Source organism: Pogoniulus pusillus, chromosome 22, assembly GCF_015220805.1.
Source record: "Pogoniulus pusillus isolate bPogPus1 chromosome 22, bPogPus1.pri, whole genome shotgun sequence".
Lineage (NCBI taxonomy): Eukaryota > Metazoa > Chordata > Aves > Piciformes > Lybiidae > Pogoniulus > Pogoniulus pusillus.
The window spans coordinates 5,111,870-5,133,643 of record NC_087285.1 but is presented as its reverse complement, the minus strand read 5'-3'; the positions used below and the strand labels follow the sequence as shown (position 1 = coordinate 5,133,643).

Below are 21,774 nucleotides of genomic sequence, written 5' to 3'. Positions count from 1 at the left end.
CACAAGCAGCTCCTGGCAAAGCTGGCAGCTTGTGGCTTGGACAGATGCACTCTGGTATGGGTCAAGAACTGGCTGGAGGGCTGGGCCCAGAGAGTGGTGGTGAATGGTGCCACATCCAGTTGGCAGCTGTCACTAGTGGTGTCCTCCCTGGAGGTGTTCAAGAAAAGCCTGGATGAGGCACTTAGTGCCATGGTCTAGTTGACTGGACAGGGCTGGGTGATAGGTTTGACTAGATGAACTTGGAGGTCTCTTCCAACCTAATGCTCTGTCATTGCCTTAACTATTGTTCAGTAAAGGTCCTCTATTTATGATTTGTTTGTGGGAAGAATTTAGGAACTCTGGTTTCAGTCACAGCAGTATCTGGAAACACTGGAGGACCTGGGAGTGCTGGTGGATGAGTTCAGCGTGAGCCAGCAATGAGCCCTTGTGGACAAGAAGTCAAATGGTCTGATGAGATGCATTCAGAACAATGTGTCCAGCAGGTCAAGGGAGGTCCCAGGATCACATCATCCTAGCAAGGCCACATTTGGAGTACTAGGTCCAGTTCCTCCAGTTCTGGGCTCTCCAGTTCAAGAGAGACAAGGAACTACTGGAAAGAGTTCAGTGGATGATTACAAAGATGATGAGGGGCCTGGAGAATCTCTGTGAGGAGGAAGGCTGAGAGCCCTGAGGCTGTTGAGCCTGGAGAAGAGCAGCTTGAGTTGGGATCTGATCAATGTTCAGCAACAACTAAAGGGTGGGGGGCAAAAGGATGAGGAGAGACCCTTGTAAGTAGTGCACAGTGACAAGACAAAGGGCAACAGGCACAAACCGGAACCCAGGATCAGGCTGCCCAGAGAGGCTGCGGAGTCTCCTTCTCTGCAAAGATTCCAACCCCCTCTGGCCATTGTGATCCTGGGCAAGCTGCTGTGGGTGCCCTGCATTAGCAGGGGGGTTGGACTGGCTCATCTCCAGAGGTCCCTTCCAACCCCACCATGCTGAGAGATTCTGGGGTTATCCTCTGGCTAGCTGTGTGACCCAGCAGCTGCAGACAGAGAAACTCTGAACACCCACAAACTTCTGCTAAGCACTCCCCACAGCAGCAGCAGCAGCCCACTTGCTCACCACTTCAAACTGGAGCAATTCCATTTCCTCACAAAAAAGGATAATCTGCAATTCCAACATGAGGCCACCTGACACACTGGCACAGCCAGGCCCTACCTCAGAGCCAGCACATCCTTGTGACTGACCTTTCCCAACAAAGGGATATTTAGCACCAAACCCACTCTGGAATGCCACACTATGGTTCACAACTGGATGGGAAAGGAACTCCAGGAAAGAAAAGTTAACAGCCTGCACAGCCACCTACAGCTGTGCCCTCCACCCAGTCAGGAGACACACTTGAATCAAGAAGGAAATTTCTAAAGATATTGCAAACTACAATGGGAAACGAGGAAAAAAAAATACTACCTCCTTCAGAAGCTCATCCTAAAGGTAGAATCAGTCTTGTCTTGTCACACACTCCTCAAGTGATAGCAGTCTGAACCACCCTTTGTTGAAGGGCTGTGAGACTTCTGAAGCTGGTACACAGACTCCATTCCATCCCACTTGCTGGGACACAGCTGGGGCTGGTTCATGAAGTGAGGGCAGAGGGCAAGACAACATAAAATTCAATTCTGAGTAACAGTTAATAAAAATGTCATCCACAGAATCCTGAACTCTACACTACAAGCACTCTAAAAACACCCAGGAGGTGAAGACTCCACATGGTCCTCTAGGAGCTTGGGTCCTGCTGTGATTTCACGGGTGCAGCCACACTACACTGAAGCAAGGGGAGCAGCCTTCCTGCTGCTAAACACCCCCAAACCTCAAATAAAACCCAACTAAACCAGAGAAATCCCAAAAACTTCTACAAGCCCCAATCATGTCTTTCCTCCTAATGCACAAATACAGTGCAGAATCTCTTGTGATAAAAAGAAACCAAACCTGAAGAGCAGCGCACGTAAGAGCTTTTTGTTCTACCTGCACAGAAAGAACACTCACGACTTCCACAAGTTGTAGAAGACAAACTGTATCAAGAAGCTGATTTATTGGTTTGAGTGGAGAGAGAGAGCTGGAGTGACTGAGCATCCAGCTCTGAACAGCTGGATGAAGCTGATGGACATAAAACCTCAGCAACAGGACACTGTGAAAGCAATTAAGTGAGGGAGAGAAGAATCTCTGTTTATATCTGTCCTTGGGCATTCCTTGGAAAAATAGACAGTCCTTGGGAAGGAAGTGGAAAGAAACAGTGCATGTCAGGGGTAATGGATGACATGCAGTGAGGTGAGGAATCAGAATAAAAAGGGAGGAACCCTAAGACAACACAGATCCTACTGCATGCTGCCCTGCCCAAAGGTGTTCCAAGGAACCGGCTCCAACCATGCTTTGCGTGACACCAAGAGGCACGTATGGCACCACACTGCTCTGGACCAACAGGGACATTCTCTGGCTAGCTAAAATTATCAGATAAAAAGTGGATAAAGAGAACAGAACCACCAAAGATTTGGTGAAACCAATTAATAGAGCAAAAAGGTCACAAACTTCAGTCACACGGCATTTAACCTCCAAGAGCCAGTAAATATGTCCAACACAGGAACAAATTGTACAGCCAATATTCTCCAATTACTGATTTACCAGTTAGCCATTCAAAACATGCAATGAATGTTAATACATTCGATTATTGACTGTAAACAGTCTGAATGAGAAGAAATCTGGAACAGTACACCGCAAACTAGCAGCAGTAACTCAGGATGACACCTGAAAGCAACAGGGTTGGTAGGGTGAACCACTCCATCTCTACCCTCTTCAACAAGGTCCCTGGAAAGAGCATTTGATTTGAGTATTGTTTCCTTTTAACAGTCAATCAGGACATAGAATTATGGAATTAGTTGAGTTGAAAAGGACCTTCAAAGGTCCAACAATTCCTGCAGTCATCTGCAGCTAGAGCAGCAGGTTGATCAGTCCCAAACAACCTGACCTGGAAAGGTGAGGTTGGGGCATTATGGGCAACTTGAGCCAGGGTCTTGCTACCCTCACTGGAAAAAAATTACCTCCTTCTCTCCAGTCTAAATCTTCTTTCAGTGTTAAACCATCACCCCTTGTCCTGTCAAGACAGGCCCTGCTGAAAAGCCTGTCTCCTGCTTTCTGATCAGGCCCTTGGAGTCCTCAAAGGTGACCAGAAGGTCTCCCAGGAGTTTCTCCAGGCTGAACAACCCCAACTCTCTCAGCCTAACCTCAGAGCAGAGGGCTTGCATCTCCAAACATGGTGGTTTAATACAGAATTGCCAACTTTCCAACACTAGTTTGGTCACAAGGGGAGAGCAATGATGTGCTGATTTCTCCCAGAGTGATGAGGTTCCCACCATTCCCTAGCAAGAACTGTAGGAAGTTTAACGAAGATCACTCCAAGGTCCTGGCCCTGAGAGGGATGACCCAGAAAGCCCAGTACAGGCTGGGATCTGTATAACTGAGGAGCAGCCTTACTAAGAGGTCCTGGTGGACAATAAATCAAATGTGTCAGTGTGCTGCTGCTGCAGCAATGAAGGCAGATCAATCTTGGGTTGCACCTACAAGGACTTCACCAGCAGAGAAAGAGCCATGATCATCCAACTCGGAGCTGGGCAGGCCACATCTTGAGTACTATGTCCAGTTCTGTGGTCCTTACAATTCACAGAGTAAGCAAGCAGACTAAAGAGAGCCCAAAGGAGGGCCACAAAGACAATCAATGGGTTGGAGAACCTACTCCATGAGGAAGGCCTGCAGGACTCCTGAAACAGGTTGCCCATGCATGTAGTTGAGGCCACATCCCTGGAGACACTCAAGATCAGAATTGATGTGGTCCTGGGCAGCCTGTTCTAATTAGAGATTTGAGCATCTCCCCTGTGAAGAGAGACAGAGAGCCCTGGAGCTGTGCAGCCTGCAGAAGGCTGAGGGGAGATCTGATCAGTGTGTACAAATACCTGCAGGGTGGGGGGCAGTGCCTGGGGCCAAGCTCTTTTTGGTGATCAGCAGCAATCAGCCAAGGAGCAACAGCTACAAACTGGAACAGAGAAGGTTTCAGCTCAACAGAAGGAGAAACTTCTTTACAGTCAGAGTGACTGAGCACTGGAAGAGGCTGTGGAGTTTTCTTCTCTGGAGACTTTCCAAACCCACCCAGATGTATTCCTGTGCAAACTAGCTTAGGTGATCCTGCCTTGGCAGGGGAGCTGGACTGGATGACCTCTGGAGATCTCTTCCAACCTCTGAGGTGCTGTGATTCTGTAAGGTGTCCCTGTTGACTGCAGGGGAGGCTGGACAAGATAATCTTTGAGTGTCCCTTCCAATGCAGTGCAATCTGTGACTCAGGTACATCTCTCAAGCTAACAGAGCCCAAGCAGGCCCAAGCAGAGTGCGTCTGCAGTGACATTTCCATCCTACGTAGGCACCATTTACTCTTAGCAGTGATGTCACACAGAGCACTTGGGAACTCAATTAGAGGCTAATTTTAGTACAACAGACCTTTGAGATTGCACATGCCCTGGCCAACAGAGCACGTTACATGGTCTCTGACGAGGTGACTGCCTGAGGGCAGCTTTCCTGTATGTGCTCCCCAGAACAGTTTGCAAAGAGTTATAGAATCAGTATGGCTGGAAAAGACCTCAAAGAGCACTGGCTCCAACCATAAACCCAACACCAGCGTGGCCACCAAACCCAGAGTGTCATGTCTACACATTTTCTGAACCCCTCCAGGGATTCAGATTCCCTGTTCCAATGCCTGATCACTCCCTAAGCAAAGATATTTTTCCTGATATCCCTCCTTTGGTGCAACCTGAGGCTGTGTCCTCTTGTTACTTAAGAGACCAATGCCCAACTCACTCTAACCTCCATTCAGAGAGTTGTACAAAGTAAGGTCTCCCTTCAGCCTCCTCTTCTCTAGACTCAACAAACCCAGTTCCCTTAGCTGCTCCTCACAGGACTTGCTAAAAATTAAGGCTCCAAAAAAGTCACTGCAGCGTTTAGAGAAAGACAAGCACAGAAATCATCAGTGAAGTTATGTCACAGGAGGGCTGCACTGAGATTATTGTCTATTTCCCACTCTCTCCATGGAAAGGAACCAGAAGAACCTCCTTCCAGCACAGGTACCATGCTCTTCATGGCTGACTTTGGGATTTGCTGGTACCTCTCCCCTATGGAAAAGCCACATCTGTGCCTTTGTGCCACATGTTTTGAAAGCAGTTATCAGCATTTCCTGGCACGGTTTGGATATTAGGAAAGCACATCCTGCAAAGGAGCAGACAACATCAGCTTGCAAAATATTATTCACAGGGGTACAAAAGATTTGTGAATTACCTTTTTTCACCCTCATCTTCCCCGCTGCAGCAAACAGCAGAACTAATAAACATATTCAGAAGCACTCTGCAATGAGTGCAGCAGCCAAAGGACTCATCATCAGAAACCAAATTACTGAAGGAAGCAGAGTCCACATCATTCTCTCGGTGCATGGAGTCCATTACAGACTCAGATTAATGGAAAGAAAATGGGCAATAAGGAAGCAGAAGTTTGGGCTCCTTCTTTATTTGATACTCCTCGATAACAAAGTTTTTCATCAGTTTTCCCAGGTCCCTGGCTGGATGTTTACAACCAATAGATCCAGTCTGGACACAGCAGAAGCATCAGCCTCCGAGGGAACAGTCTGTCCTCTCCTAGGCTGGCTAAGCACATTTGCTGTCCTTGGGTTTTACAGATTGTCAGTAACCTCATCCCTTATTTGCTTTTCTCAAGTTCCCTGAAATGCTGCCAGCAAGAACAATGTTCAGAAACGACGCAGGGTTTATTGCCATCCAACACCAGAGGGCCAGCACGCCACAGCCCCGTGCCGCTGCTGCCCACCTCCTTCTGCTGTGTCACCACAAAACCCACCTGCCACTGCTACACCAGCTCAGCACCCCCGCGCCTGCACCGGCCCCACGAGCCCAAACCACCTCACCTCTACTGCAGACTCAAATTCCCCACCTCTCCACCAACATACGCACCTCACCTCTCCACCAACCCAGTCTCCTCACCTCCGCTCCAGACTGAACCTCACCTCCACTCGAGTGAACTTCACCTCTCCACCAACCCAGTCTCCTCACCTCCACTCCAGACTGAACCTCACCTCCACTCCAGAGTGAACCTCACCTCTCCACCAACCCAGTCTCCTCACCTCCGCTCCAGACTGAACCTCACCTCCACTCCAGAGTGAACCTCACCTCTCCACCAACCCAGTCTCCTCACCTCCGCTCCAGACTGAACCTCACCTCCACTCGAGTGAACCTCACCTCTCCACCAACCCAGTCTCCTCACCTCCACTCCAGACTGAACCTCACCTCCACTCCAGAGTGAACCTCACCTCTCCACCAACCCAGTCTCCTCACCTCCACTCCAGACTGAACCTCACCTCCACTCCAGAGTGAACCTCACCTCTCCACCAACCCAGTCTCCTCACCTCCACTCCAGAGTGAACCTCACCTCCACTCCAGAGTGAATCTCACCTCTCCAACAACCCAGTCTCCTCACCTCCACTCCAGACAGAACCTCACTTCCACCTCAGACTGAACCTCATCTCCACCCCAGCCTGAACCTCACCTCCAATCCAGAGTGAACCTCACCTCCACTCCAGCCTGAACCTCACCTCCACTCCAGCCCCAGCCACCTCACCTCTACAATCAGCTTCCAGACTCCAAGAACCTCCATTTTAAGGCACATATATATTGTATTTCGTTTACTGTGTGAGGTTTTCCATTATGAGGTTTCCACTCTTTTAAGCTGGAACCCATTAAGTGCCTTAGGTTGATGGCTGCACTTGATCTCAGCCCATCTTTTCCAAACTCACTAAGTCTATGAAAGCCTCAGTTTAGAAAAAAACAAATCCCTAGACCTGGCATTTCCAAGATCTGTATCAACTGTCAGGAAGCAGTTGACAAACTCTGCAGCTCAGCAGCACTGTTTGGCTCGTTCATTTTCACAGGATAACCAATTCCTTTAATTAGTTCTATTTTGTCTTTCTACAACCTACTGAAATGAGAGCAGCAATGCTTACTCCCACTGACATGCAGTCAGTCTCTCACCAAGCAAAGCCTTTCTGGATCCCACTTTTTGCTCTCATCCATTACATCCATTCCATCTAAGAAGAAAAACAGGGGGAAAAAATAACAACATAGAGACCCCAACCCCACACCCCAAACAAAAACCAACCCCAACAACAACAAAAAATTGTCCAACAAAAAAAAACTACAAACCTCCCCCCAAACAAGAAAAAGCCCAAACCTGACTTTTTTTTCTTGGCACCAGTAAGGAAATTATTTTTATCATCTCACATATCCTGTCAGGAAAATCATGAGAAGCCACCAAAACCAACTGGAGCTCTCTGAAGTTCTTCTGCAGGATTTTCTTTAGCCTTTTTCCCAAGGATTGGTCTCAAAATCACCCTGCTTTGTAACTTCACCTTTTACATACCAGCCATTTTCTGCTCCAGTTAAAAAAAAATGCATGTTTAAAATACAACTGAGAGCTGTGTTAATGGGAGAGGAGAAAGTTGCTCCTCTGAGATACGGAAAGAGGCCACTTAGGTATCCACAGAGAGGGTAAGATGAGCCCAGTGAATTACCTATGCTGACATCAGTCCTCGACTAACTTAGTGCAAACAAGCACATTTCCTTCTTAAAGACCACAGATGTTCCACCAGTGGCACAGAAGCAATCATGTATTTAAAGCTAACTGAAGGATCAAATGTTTTGCAACAGGTTAAGATAAAATCTCAGAATCCCAGCATAGTGGGGGTTGGAAGGGACCTCTGGACATCAGCCAGTCCAAGCCCACTGCTAAAGCAGGGACATCCACAGCAGGTTGCTCAGAATAACAATGTCCAGATGGGTCTGGAATCTCTCCACAGAAGGAGACTCCACAATCTCTCTGGGCAACCTGCTCCAGGGCTCCAGCACCTTTACACTAAAGAAGTTTCTCCTCTTGTTCAGATGGAACCTCCTGGGTTCCAGTTTGTGCCCACTGCCCCTTGTCCTGTCACTGGGCAGCAGTGATGCAAGTATGGCCTCATCTCCTTGCCCTCCACCCTTTAGTTATGAATCAAATTATAGAATGGTTTGGGTTGGAAGGGAGCTTAAGGCTCATCCAGTTCCAACCCCCTGCCATAGGCAGGGACACTTCCCACTAAAACAGGCTGCCCAAGGCCTCATCCAACCTGGCTTTGAACACCTCCAGAGAGGAAGCATCCACAACCTGGGCACAATCCAGCCCCATTCTCTTGCCCCCTAACCTTTATCTCTTGCTAAGCATTGATCAGATCTCAGCTCAAGCTACTCTTCTCCAGGCTCAACAGCCCCAGAGCTCTCAGCCTTCCCTCCTCACAGAGATGCTCCAGGCCCCTCAGCAGCTCTGTAATCCTCCAGCAGTTCCCTGTCTCTCTTGAACCGGGCAGCCTAACTCTGAATCTCCAATAATGGGCAAAGAAAATGCTGCCAATCCAACCATGCAAAACATCAGATCATTTTCCTCCTTAAGATGTCCAAAAGACAGACTTGCTGGCAATAATTATTTCCAAACCTATCACAGTACACATTCACTCCAATTATTACTGGTCCCACAGCCAGAAACCTCAAGAAATAAGGACCACGCTGACACCATTCACACCAGCCCCAGAAACTACCCTTCCTAAAACAACTCCAGCCTTCCAAAACCCCAGAAAACAAGGGGGGGAAACCCAACAAAACTGTCTAAAAGAATTAAAACTCCCCAGGGGTTGCTGCATGCCTCCAGCAGCTAAGAGCTTCTGGGTCTTCATGGCTCCTCCCGTGCGTAGAAAATCAAATCCCCTGAAGTGCTACGTTGCCTTAGTTAAAAGAAGGTGACACGAGGACAGAATTTCAAACTGAATTCTGGTGTTGCCTTAAACCACACATGTAATGCAATTTTAATTTGGTTTTCTTCTGTCTAAATTATAGATTACTGCCATGCCTTAGCTCCTGATAACACTAAGCGCCTGACACGCAAACAACTCGGCTTTGGAGGAGGAGTGGAAACTTCCAAGCTTCAGAAATTCACCTGTGGAAAAGGATGGGACTGCTGAAGTAGCAGGGAGTTGTGGTCAGTGGCTGCGTGTCTGAAAGGAGACCAGTGACAAGTGGTTGGTACTGGGATCAGTGCTGTTGCTGTTCAACATCTTCATCAGCAACATGGACAGTGGGATTGAGGCATCCTTAGCAAGTCTGTGGGTGATGCCAAGCTGCGTGGTCTGGCTGAGACATTGGAGGGAAAGGATCTCTCCAAAGGGACTTGTGACAGGCTGCAGAGGTGGTCCCAAGCCAACCTCGTAAAGTTCAACAAGCCCAAGTGCAAAGTCCTACCTACACCTGGGTTGGGGCAATTCCAAGCAGAAATAAAGGCTGGGTGAGGAGTGACTTGAGAGCAGTCTTGAAGAGGAAGACCTGGGGGTGCAGGATCATGAAAAACTCAACATGAGCCAGCAATGGTCACTGGCAGTGCAGAAAGCAGCCATGTGCTGGGCTACATCAAAGAAAGTGTGACCAGCAGGGGGAGGGAGGGCATTTTGCCCCTCTTCACTGCTCTCATGAGACTCCAGGTTGGTGCCACCAGCATAAGAAGAACATGGAACTGACAGAGCAGGTCCAGAAGAGCCATGAAGAAGATCAGAGGGCTGGAGCACATCCCCTATGAGGAAAAGCTGAGAGAGTTGGACTTGTTCAGCCTGGAGGACGAGAAGCCTCTGGGAAGACCTTAGAGCAGCCTTCCAGTACCTGAAGAGAGCTACAGATAGCTGGGAAGAGACTTTTACAAGGGTTGTAGTGCCAGGATGAAGGGGAATGGACTGAAGCATGAGGAGGGCAGGTTTGGAGTGGAGATTAGGAAGAAATTATTTCCAGTGAAGATGGTGAGACACTGAAACAGGTTGCCTAGGGAGGTCAGAGATGCTTCCTACCTGGAGGCGTTCATGGCCAGGCTGGATGAGGCCTTGAGCAAGCTGGGCTAGTGGAAGGTATCTCTGCCCATGGCAGGGGAGTTGGAACTAGATGACCTGTAAGGCCAATTCCAACCCAACCTGTAAATCTGTGAATCTGTTGATGGGAGCTGTGGAATGTGGGGAGTATCTGACATGTAAAGGCAAGCTGCACTGTTTTAAAATCATGAGTTAATAGAGACCAACTTTTCCTTGGTCTCTTCCCAGTGCAATATTGTCCTTCGTTATCATGAAAGTGGAACAGGAATGTTCAAAATGATCTTTTTTCATGGCCAGAGTTCAAACTTACTCTTTGTTCCTACCACTGAGAGCTAACACAAGACTAAAAGGAGCCTCGTCTAAATAATTACAGTAGAAAAACCGTGGCAGCAGTGAGGAATGCTAGGAGTTCTGTGAGGTGGTGAAGGTGATGAGCCCCAGGGCTAGTCTGCAGATGCCAGAATCAATGTGGGATTAGACAGGTCTACAAGTGGTGGAATTCTGACTGTTTCATGTGTGTTGAGTCCATTCCATCACCGGGTGAAGCAGAGCTGCAGGTCTCCATGAGCTCTGTGCCCTCAAATCAGGCAATTGTGGCTCCTCACCTTCAAGCTCCTGCAGCGTTAGGCTGATGTTATCATCTGTGTCTGCAGTGTGCATGTTGACTCCCTTGCTTTATCCCTTCCTACTCTGTAGACATTAAATTCCAAAAGATGAGTTTAAGCTCAGCTTCCCTTCACCACCCTTGTTAAGGAGATCAGGACATGCAAGAGTGCTCCAAACTGGGAATGCTTATTCACCTTGGCACTCGAGCTGAGAGTGCTCTTTCCTTACAGAGTTTGGGCTGAAGTTCCACCAAGCTATTAAAACTCCAGCAGGCAGGCAGACAACAGCACCTGATGTTTGGAGAGCTCTCATCTTGAGACAACACTGCAGGGCATATGAAATTTCAAATCTGGTTTGAGTTTCATCTGGGTTGAATAATTTATAAACCCTTATATACACCGATTGGTAAAATACCATGGTGATGCTGGCCCTCTTCATACATCCTCAGGCTGCTACAACCTCACCTCACTCCAATGACATGCAAGTGACAATCAGCTCCAGGGATGCACCTAGCAGGACCATGAGGATGCTCACAGAAGAGCTCCAAGGATGCACCTAGGAGGGCAAGCAACATCGAGCCAGACATCACCTCTGCGCTAAGAGCTGTGGAATGAGGCCCTCAGGATCCCCTATGTGCTGAAAAACACAAAGCAGCACCAATCTCCCATCTACATTTTCTTTCTGCATTCATCAAGAAATGCATTTGTGGAAGTGAGAGGAGCAGAACAGGGTGGTCCCAAGCTAGGCTGTGGCTGGCAGCAGGATTGTAACAAAGCAGGTTTGAAACAAACACAGCCTAAAGGAAATAAAGTAACAGATAGGTGTTTATTTGCTTGTTCCCAGCTGACTTCCCATGAACACAATATTGCAGGAAAAGGCTTTGTCTGTTGAGCAGTGGTACGATGTGTGCTTGCATTTAACCTCAACATAACACATAGCACAGTGGAAGAAAATCCAAGCTTTCCTGAGTAACTAACTGACCACGCAGCTCTTCCTACACCACTTTTCTCTCCATAAGCTATCGAGCAAAAAATGCATTCAAGCAGTTTGACAGAAAGTGTCCTGCAATTTGTTGTAGAAAACAGAGCTGAACTTAGAACTAAGCATAAGGAATCCCAGCACGGTAGGGTTGGAGCTCTGGGGATTTCTGCAGGGTCAACCACAGCAGCTTGGCCAAGATCACAGTGTCCAGATGGACTTGGAACCTCCTCAGAGAATGAGACTCCACAACCTCCTTGGACAGCTTGGTCCAGGGTTCCAGCACTCTTACAGTAAAGAAACTTTCCTCCTGCAGGGAAAATTTGTTAGCTGAAGCACTCTCCAAGCAGCCAGGCATCAGAGTACTGAGTAACCACAGATCAATTTAAGTGTAGAAATAAGGCAGTCCCAATCCTGTACAGATGATGGGGAGGAAAACAGTCAGGAAATATGGAACAGAAGGGACCAGAAACACTCTGAGGAGCTGGCTGAAACTCCCCAAAACTCAAAAAAGGACTAAACTGTGCAAACCAAACTTTGCAGGAGAAAAGAGAACCATCAGGATCCAGAAGAGAGGAGCTCACAGGGCAATCACCTGATGCCCGTGCCTGCAATGAGCACCCCGCCAGTCCCGTTCTGAGCCAGGACAGGTGCTCCATAATGCTGGAAACCAGGCTGCAAGCTGCAGTGATGGAGAGAGAAAGACTGGAGGGAGAGCCAAGGTCAAGAAAAAGAGAAAGATGCTGTCAAAACTGACTGAAAAACAAAGCAAAGTCACTATTGGCACTGAAAAACACTGAAAATTCACACTACCGAGGCTACTTTCCGTATCAGTGCCTAGGCAAAACTAGACAAGGGTGACATGGAATCAAATCAAGGACACGGTATCCAAGCTCTTTTTTCTTCTGAGGAGCTGAAGGAAACCTTTAAATTGCATGAAGGTTTCAACTCCAGCTCTTGGAAATTAAACTGCTGCCCTTTTGGAAACAGAAGGTGATGTTAGCCTGGGATTAGTTACAGGTAACTAAAAACTCGCATCACATCCCTGGGAGACAACAGCGGAAATAGAAATGGGATTGAAAAATGACTCCAAGTCTTCTGCTCTAACCCAAACACAAACTTCTGCAGAGCCAACGTATCTTGTTGTTATGCTTCAGCATTATTAGATTTTATCTAACCAGCAGAAAGATAAGAAGAACACAGAAGCCTGGAGAAAATAAATTAGTGCCTACTGTTGTAAGACAAGTTTAACGTGCACCTGGGATCTTAAATGAAACTGTTTTCCTTCAGGAAAAAAGCAATTCTAGAAGCTTTAAATGTTAATTCAAAACCTCTTATTTTCTATATATAAAAAAGATTCCCCACATTATCTCCAAAAGCATCCCCTTTTAAATATCCTCTGTGGATACATTACCCAATCACTCCCTATTTTCCCCATCAGACCCTCCTGTTACACAAACAGGGTAACTGTGGATGGATTCTAGGCTTGGAAAATCGTTAGGATGTGCATAAAATTTCTATTAGGGGAGAACTATCTACATCTAAATCGCTAAGTTAGAGCTCTCTTGCACAGTGACTTCATAACCCATCCATGTTTAGGAGTCTAATACCACAAAGTGCACTACAGACAGCAGACACCGAGAGAGTTGTGATCAGAATTACAAAGACAATCAGAAGCTTGCTGAGATGTTTGAATTATTTACCATTTTCTCTTTTTTTTTTCCCCTCTAAAATATGCAAAAAACTATGCACTGGCATCAGAGGAATTTTATTTCATAGAAGCTGAGTGCCTCTTGTCCTTGCAAATGCAAGCGGCCTGTGGAAGCAGATCTCCACAGAACCCAAGCAAAGTCCTCTCTCTTCCTTCAGAGCCTCAGTGGCCTGACAGCTGGCTCTGCTTTGATTGCTGCTCACCACACTCCTCGCTGCTGATCACAGTCCCCATGTTTGTGTGAGGGTGCCTGCATCTATTCATCTCAGCTTCTGCAGTTTGTCGCTCCAGAAAGCATCCGGTCCCCAGGGCAGGGAGCACTTCTTACCATGTGCAATTCAGGCCCTGTGCTGGTACCTCCAGACACAAGTGACAGAGGAATGATCACCATCCTCCTGCCAAGGAGCTGGGGACCTCTCTCTTGGACATATTTCCAAGCTCATAGAATCACAGAATCAACCAGGCTGGAAAAGACCTCCAAGCTCATCCAGCCCCACCTAGCACCCAGCCCTCTCCAATCAACCAGACCATGGCACCAAGTGCCCCATCCAGTCTTTTCCTCAACACCTCCAGGGACGGCGACTCCACCACCTCCCTGGGAAGCCCATTCCAATGGCAAATCACTCTCTCTGGGAAGAACTTCCTCCTAGTTATCAGCAGTCTTGAGAAATAGTGTTGACCTCTAGCAGAGCCTGCATGGACAGGCTGCAAGGCTCCTACAACTCATCTCCAGGAGCACTGCAGAAATCCACAATGCTCCAAGTTCTCCTTGCAGCAGTTCTTCACACAGGAAAATAGATTGCATTGATTACTTACAGACACATACTCCATTCCTTTTACTTTTGGATGCCCAAAGCCACAAAGCCTCAGGGAGATAAGGGGTGTGTGCAATGCAAACAGGGGTGGACACCCCTTATACTCAGGGAATACCTCCTGGGAGGTGATGGAGCTGGTTCCTCCTGAGGGTCACTCCACAGCCGCATATTAACCTCCTCAGTCTAAGGTTGACCTTCAGAGGTATTCTACCTTTAGGAAAGTTTACCTTTCTGATTAGTCACACAAAACATGACTTCATTTTGCTCTGATTAAATAGATGTATCATTACACTGTCACATTCAGAACAGCTCTAATTACAACTGAGTCAACAGCCCATTTGCAGACTATCGTCCTGTACCCGTTCAAAAGCAACTAATTACAGAAGTTCTGGCACAGCTTAAATCTAAGAAATTGTTAATTTAGCCACTGAGAAAGCAAATAAAAAAATCAGAGGTTTTCATCTTCATGGTAAGGAGTTGTTCTAGTTTCAAAACAGTATCATAAAGTACTTGACATTTTCAGGTTAAAAGTTACAAACTTGCCTGTTAAAAATTCTGATGTCAGCTGTTTTGCTTTGTTTCTTATAAAAACCTGCACAGCAAAGAGCTTTGTGGCACAAAACTCAGACAAAAAGCAAAATGGAACAAACTCCGAGATAATTCAAGCTCTGGGGTGTGTTTGATTATGTGTACATTTCTCTTCAGAGTGGCAGAACAGCATAAAAAGATCAATTTTAAACTTTGGGAGCAGGGAGGCGGGAGGAAGGTTGTAGGAGTTTTGGAGAGGTCTTTCCAGAAAGAGACCAGAGATGCTTTTTGGTTTGTGGCTTAAAGGAACTTGAAGTTACAGATTAGAATGCAAAAAAAAACCAGCTAATTGATTTTCATCAACCATTAAACAAAACAAAAACCCCACAAACCTCCCCCTCCCCAACATTTTATACCCTCTCACTGGTGAATAGCAAATGCGAGAACAAGTGGCTTGGCTGGTATGGCAGCAATCCCCTGGGTATCATCCACAGAGCTGACACAGGGGGTCAAAAGCCTTCACTTCTTGTCTTGTTTTAATGTATTCTTATTATTTTATCCTTATTTGAGCACCGGGTTTCTCTTTTGTGGTTTCTCACTTCAGCCCAAACTCTGTAAAGAAAGAGCACTTTCAGCTCAAGTGCCAAGGTGACTAAGCATTCCCAGTTTGAAGCTCTGTTACATGTCCTGACCTCCTTAACAAGGGTGGTGAAGGGAAACTGAGCTTAAACTCATCCTTTGGAATTTAATGTCTACAGAGTAGGAAGGGACAAAGCAAAAGAGTCAACATGCACGCTGCAGACACAGATGATAACATCAGCCTAACACTGGCCAGCAGGAGCTTGAAGGTGAGGAGACAGAATTGCCTGGCTGAGAACATGGAGCTCATCTGCCCTTCAAGGCACTGAGGACCTGCAGCTCTGCTTCACGCAGTGATGGGATGGACAACACACACAAAACAGCCAGAATTCCACCACACACGTAGCCATGAATTTCCACAACGATTTTGGCATCTGCAGACAGAAACTCTTCACCCCCACACACTGTGAGCTTGCCTCTCCCTTTCACCAGTAATAAAAACCAAAGAGAGAAAAGCATCCTGTACAGGGACTGCACTCCTCCCTTGCTCCTCCCCACACCACCATGTCCCTCAGATTCTTTAAAGTTCTTGAAATCAAAATCAAGAGCAAATTTCTTGCTCCAAAATTCAACACTGTATCCCATGATGTCATCAGCAGAAGGGCTTTTGCTGACTGCCTCCAAACCATGCAGTCTTCCACAGGCAAGAAAGTTGCAGAGTCTTTATTCTAGGCTGCATGAGCTGCAACTTAAATGCAGAATTGTAATAAACAGTAACAAATTGATGCCTGGCTTTGGGTCTGTAAGGCAACTCTCGTATCTTAGGTGATTTCCTGGCAGTAGCATTAATAAAACACCAGCAACTTGATCATTTTCTGACCGAGCACATCAAACAGTACGAGCCTGACAGTGTATTTTTTTTAGCTCCTTTGAAGGTTTTTACCTCAATAGGTGGACTTGTTCAAAGGGTCCAGATTTCATTCCCCTCCCTTTCCCTCCCCAGTTTCAGCCATGTGCTGCATCTTCAGGCAGACAAAATAATTTCTGTCCCTTAATTGTAATGACACAGTTCAGCTAAAGAATTAACCACTTCCACAGTGCTGCACAAAGGAAATAAGCAGTGCGGTTTCAGACAGCCTCAACATTGGAACATCACTGGGTTTCTAAAAGATCAGCATTTTAAACTTGAGCATATATGCAAGGAGTCAAAAAACCCCATGTTATACCTCAGTAGTACTGAAGTATAGGTTACCAAGCAAGACTTACACCTTTCAGGAGCAAATGGCATTTTTTAAGACCTCTCATTCATTTCTAAGCTATTCATATATAAAATTAACTCCTAGATTTCAAGGTTCCCCTCCTTCCCATTTGGATACAACTCCACCAGAAGAGCCCCTGCACAACCAGAGTCCAGCATCTCAAAGCCTGAGAAGTGAACACTCGGACGGCTCCGCGGCTGCCGGTAGCTGTCACAGAAATGCAGCACAGACAAAATCTTACTTACTTTGGAGGCCCAGGGCTGCAGGCAGTTGGCATAACAGCGGACAAGAAAAGCCATTTCTTAGGCTGGGTGTGTGTGTGGAGGGCTGGGGGGAAAGTTTCCTTATTTTCCACAGAAGACAAAAAGAGGGAGCAAAATTCCTTCTGGATTCTCTTCAAAAATTCTTAAAGCCAAGCAGCAAATGCAGAGGGATGCAACTTCTCAGCCTTGAATTTCACACTGAATTTGATTACAGCTTCCACTCGGAGTACTTTTCAGTATTGCAGCGAGTTAGCAGCAGCAGCAGCAGCAATCCCTACCAAAACGTTCCAGTTTTTAACAAGCACACCAATTCAAAGCAAAAATGTTTCCTAGCTTTTCGAATACAAATATCCAGACGTTCCCCCAGGCAAACCCCCCCCCCCCCCAAAAAAAAAAGTGCTGCTAAAAATTGGAATTAATTCTGAAATGGATTAGAATTGCAGGTTAGAGCAACAATACATTAAAAGGTACCAATTCTTCAAATTCCTTTTCTTTTCTCTTTTCCCCCTCTTCACTGAAATGCATTTGCAAGCAGCTTATCTTCAAGTCCACTTTTCAGAAACTTCCCATTCATATTGCAGATTAAATTTTGCAGAAGCTCTTCAGCATCTTCAACGATTCAGGAATCCCACACCCTGGGTATTAAAGTTTCTTCTTTATACCCTTGTCCATCATAACTGCAAAAATTGAATTAGCATCCGGACTGTAGCTCCAGGATATATGCTCTAACAGGTTTGCACTGTGGAATGCATTAAAAGCCTCTGCAATACAAACCCTTTTCTCTTTTGCACACACCACCACCCCCCCTCTAAACCCCCCCTTCCCTTTTCCCTTTTTTTTTAGTGCAGTTTACAACTCTGCAGCAGTGTTGCTTGGTATTCTAATGCATCAGTCCGATCCCCCAGCTTAATCCACGCCTTAGCTTTGCCAATTAAAACATTTTGGTAATGCCCAAGAAAACAGGAGGTCCATGGCTACAGCAAGGCTGTCTGCTGGAGTCCTAATTCCTACTATCTTTGCTCGCTTCTCAGCAGCTCCCTCAGGAGAAGCTCCCATCGATTGGATGCTCCGCAGCAAGATGAAATATCTAATAAGGAGGAAAGAGAGTGGGAGGGGAAGCGAGCTAAAAGGATGACATCACCTGGATAGAAAGCCTTTAGAAACTGCATTAGATCAATTGGCTACTGTATCTGCAGATGCAGCCAGCAGAGCATCTTTATTGACCTAATATAAACACACATCTCGCTACAACAACTGCTCAGCAAAACACCCCTGCTCCACGCTATGCTTTACAGCATCTGCTTATCTTTTCATCCTGATACTGCAACTCTCAATCTTTCATTTTTTCCCCTTCTTTTTTTTTTCCCCCTAGTTCATTCCATGCATCTCTCAAGCCTTTCAGCAGCATTTGGGTGGATTATTGCTCCTCTTCAGATGCGAATTTCTAACTGGCTAATTAAATACCTGCATCCGCCAAGCATGCACAGCATCGCTTCACCATAAAATCACTTCTGCTTTTATCTGTCTGTCACACAAGAACCTCAACGTTTCAGCCCCTCCTGTATGCTCATGGAGAGGTTTCTGTCTACAATGAGAAATAAATGTCTCATCATGTTTAGAATTCTCAGCATTTCAATGGCTTTCAAACCAAGTGAAAAGTTTTGGTGGGTGGGGTTTCCCCCCCTCCCCCTCCTCAATCAACAGCAATTCTGTTTCTAACCAAAACTGCCTGAATTCTGCAGCAGTCAATGTAGCTTTATCATTTCTTTTTGCAGCTAAAAACTGAAATATTTGCAAGCAGCTCAGTGTCTTGGATGGCAGCCCAGCCTGCTGGAGAGCTGCTCTGGGAAAGCACCTACGAGATCCCACACCTTGGAGCTGGGACTGCCACGACACTTTCAATTCCTAGAAGGCAAATGACTTCTGCTCTTGTGAAAGCATAGAGAGAAAGGGAGAGGCAGAAGGTGCTGGCTCTGCTAGAGCCATCATTTAGTAGCCCAGGCTGTTCACTTCATCTGGAAGAAGGGGCACTCACTGTTTCTCTTCTCCTCTCTTTGGAAAGAATTTTCACTGACGTATCTCTCTGTATTCCCAGTTTTCATCAGACTTGAGGGTAGTTCTCCAAAACCAAACTAACCTTTGGTGGCCAAAAGCTCCTGCAGAGAAGAGAAGCCTCCAAGAGCAGCCTGCTGGCACTGAGGGCCAAAAATCCCCTTTTGTTTTGTTTCTTTCCTTACTCATGAATATGGAATCAGGAGGTTTGAGACGATAAGCAGAAGGGCCTTTTTCATCCACTGTGCCAAGGGGCACCAGCAAGAAGATTCTCACCTTTCGGTAGCCAAGTTGCACCAACAGAGCATCTCATCCCACCTCAGCTCACCTTTTGGAATCCAAGAACCATTTCAACCTCATCTCAACCCAACAGCTCCTTCCAGCAGTCATCCAGAAGTGAAATTCCTTCCAAGTTGTGACAGGAGTTGTGCCCCAAAAAAAAAAAACCCTGCCCCTAGCACCTTCTACAACTGTCTAGAAATGGGGGGGGGGGGGGGGAGGCAGCAGTGGTATTGATGTCTGATTACTTAACCTCTATCCAGCAGTGAAAATAATATTAGCTGCAATCAGGCTGCATAAATATTACTGGCTTTAATTTATATTTAAAAGTAAAGGGAAATTTGAACTTCACCCCTGCATGTGCAAAATGTGCAGCCACAAAGTCTATTGGATTTTTAAAAGCTGGCAGAATTTAGGTTAATTACTTTAGATTTTTTAAAAGCACATCACCAGCTACACAAACAGCTGCTTCCTTCAGTACTGAACAATAAGCTCAGAGCTGTCAGCTTCACCTTCCATCTGACTGCATTCCATCCTCCCTAAGAAGCCCCAAAATCGTCTTCGGGAGCACCTTAAACATCAAGTCCAACACCACCCTGAGAAATCTGCTGCAGCAATGACCATCCACACACTTCCTGATGCTGTGTTACCTTTGTCTTTCAGTTCTCACCATCACAGGGAGAGAAGCAAGAAAAAAAAACCCAGCCAGCTAAAGGAAACCTCTCCCTGCCTGCACGCATGCCGATAGCAACAAACTCCATCCCTGGGCTAAGTGGGCAGATATGCATCTCCCAGTTGCCTTTTCACCCCGCTGCATTGTGCAGGAGATCCAAACCCGCGCAGGATTCTGGCGTGGATGCCATTATTTCACAACTCCTGTAAACACCAGCTCAATAATGGGAACCGAATTCTATTTCCTTCTAGTTTTGCCTTTAAGTGAAGATGACATCATCGCTCTGCCCGTCCTGCCAATGAGCGTGGCGGTGGTCCCGGGAGGAGGGGGGGCTGCAGCCTGCTCTGCACAGCCCTGGAGCAGAGGGGGAAAACCTGACCTACTTCCACACCCCAGCTTTTGGGGCATCCCCCCCTTCCTCCCTCCCTTCCTCCTCCTCCTCCCTCCCTCTATTCTTTTTCATTTTGTTTGGGGAGTGGGTTTTTTTCCATGCTGCATTTCTGCAGCCCCAGCTGCCTGCAGCACAAGGCTGTGAGTTTTGATAAACTGCCTGCTTGATGATAAATCTCAAAATCAGAGCGACTAAGAGATTGGGGGGGGGGGAGAATTAATAAATTAGCAACCTGCTATAAAGGCTGTTCCGTAGTGAGCATGATGAAAATGCTGGTGGAGAACTGCAGCATCACAAACAGTCAGTTACAGGACTCGTTTTAAGGCAGATTCCAAGTTTTCAGAGAATCTTAAGGCAAAAAAAAATCCCTTTACAGTCTTCAATCTCTAAATTAAAGGTGGTCTTTGTTTCTTAATGCTGATTTCTTCCCACACTGGAAGTACCACTCCATACATCTTTATGCATCACTCCCTTTAGTCCCCCCCACCAACACTGCCTGAATCCTCTTGACTGTTAAATAAATCTGCACCTTCTAATTGTCTAACAAGAGGCAGCCCCTGAAAAATGGGATGTTTTTAAAAGGACAGAGAGGTCTTTCATAATTTAAGCACAGGTTCAGTTCGGCAGGATTGGAGCCTTCTCTTTTTTTAAGGCCACCACAAATGGAAGTTGTGCAGCTGACAGCAGAAGGTCCCCGGCGCTACACTTTGCCCTGATCAATCACAGCAAGAAAAGCTCATTGTGCAGAGCCGGCGGGGAGGACCAGCCCTGCTCTCAAAGCCATCATGCCATCGCCTGAAAAAGCAGAGAGGGTCCTGGCTCTGCGGGTTGGGCTCCAGGACTTCTGTCCTTTTGTCCTCAGAGCCAAGCGACTGCTGCCACACCGTGCCCTGCCACGCTGTCCCCTGCGGCACAGCTCGGCTACGAGCAGGTACCTCCTTTTGCTTCCCCCTCGTTTTGAGCACAGCATCCTGACTGGAAGCCAACGGTGGGGGCTGGGGAAGGAGCCCAGCTGCCTGGGAAGCAATCTGTCAGCGCAAAGGCTCAGGCAAAGCTGTTTCAGGCTAAAATAATTCATTCTGATCCAGTTTGGCGAGCGGGAATTGCCAAACACGGCAGAGGAGCGCAGAAATATTTTAGCGTTAAGGGCACCTGCATCAAGAGGTGATTTCAATCCATCTGAGCACTTCCCATCCTTTTGGAGAGGCAGGCGATGGGGAGCGTGGCGGGGGGGGGGGGGGGGGAGGCAGCGCCAGCTGCAGCATGGGCTGGATGCAGATCCTGCTAGGCTGGCATCTTAGTGTTACGGGCAAAGGCTTCTCCTCACCATTTCACATCAGCATCACAAACCAATCATTGTCTTTTCACGGCAAGGAGAGCCCCTCGCTAGGGTTTCTCAGGAATTCCTGTTTAAAGGAGAAAAGGAAGAAAAATACAGCCCTGTTCCTGACCCTTTCAGGAAGCAGAGGCAGGGAAAGGAGCACCACGAGCTCCCAGTCCCCTCCAGGGTGACATTATTTGGTGCAGTCGCATCCTTATGCACATCGCTTTCCACGGCAGCGCTTCCTAACAGGCTGCAGAAAAATCCTACCCGGAGATCTATAGGACTCATAAGTAGTATGAAAACATGA

At 46.9% G+C, this 21,774-nt stretch overlaps 1 protein-coding gene across 8 annotated transcripts in view; it reads right to left on the bottom strand.

The window, feature by feature from the left end:
• The window catches only part of RAPGEF6 (Rap guanine nucleotide exchange factor 6), a 169,550-nt gene that overhangs the window by 67,233 nt on the left and 80,543 nt on the right, over positions 1 to 21,774 (bottom strand). Inside the window, exon 1 of one of the 8 annotated variants that reach the window (XM_064161538.1) lies at positions 16,731 to 17,074. The exons of the other annotated variants lie outside the window; for them this stretch is intronic. Within the exon in view, the coding sequence (XP_064017608.1) occupies positions 16,731 to 16,784 (54 nt within the window). The 5' untranslated portion in view covers positions 16,785 to 17,074. Of the gene's footprint in view, positions 1 to 16,730; positions 17,075 to 21,774 lie in introns of those variants that run through there. 8 annotated transcript variants of the gene reach the window in all.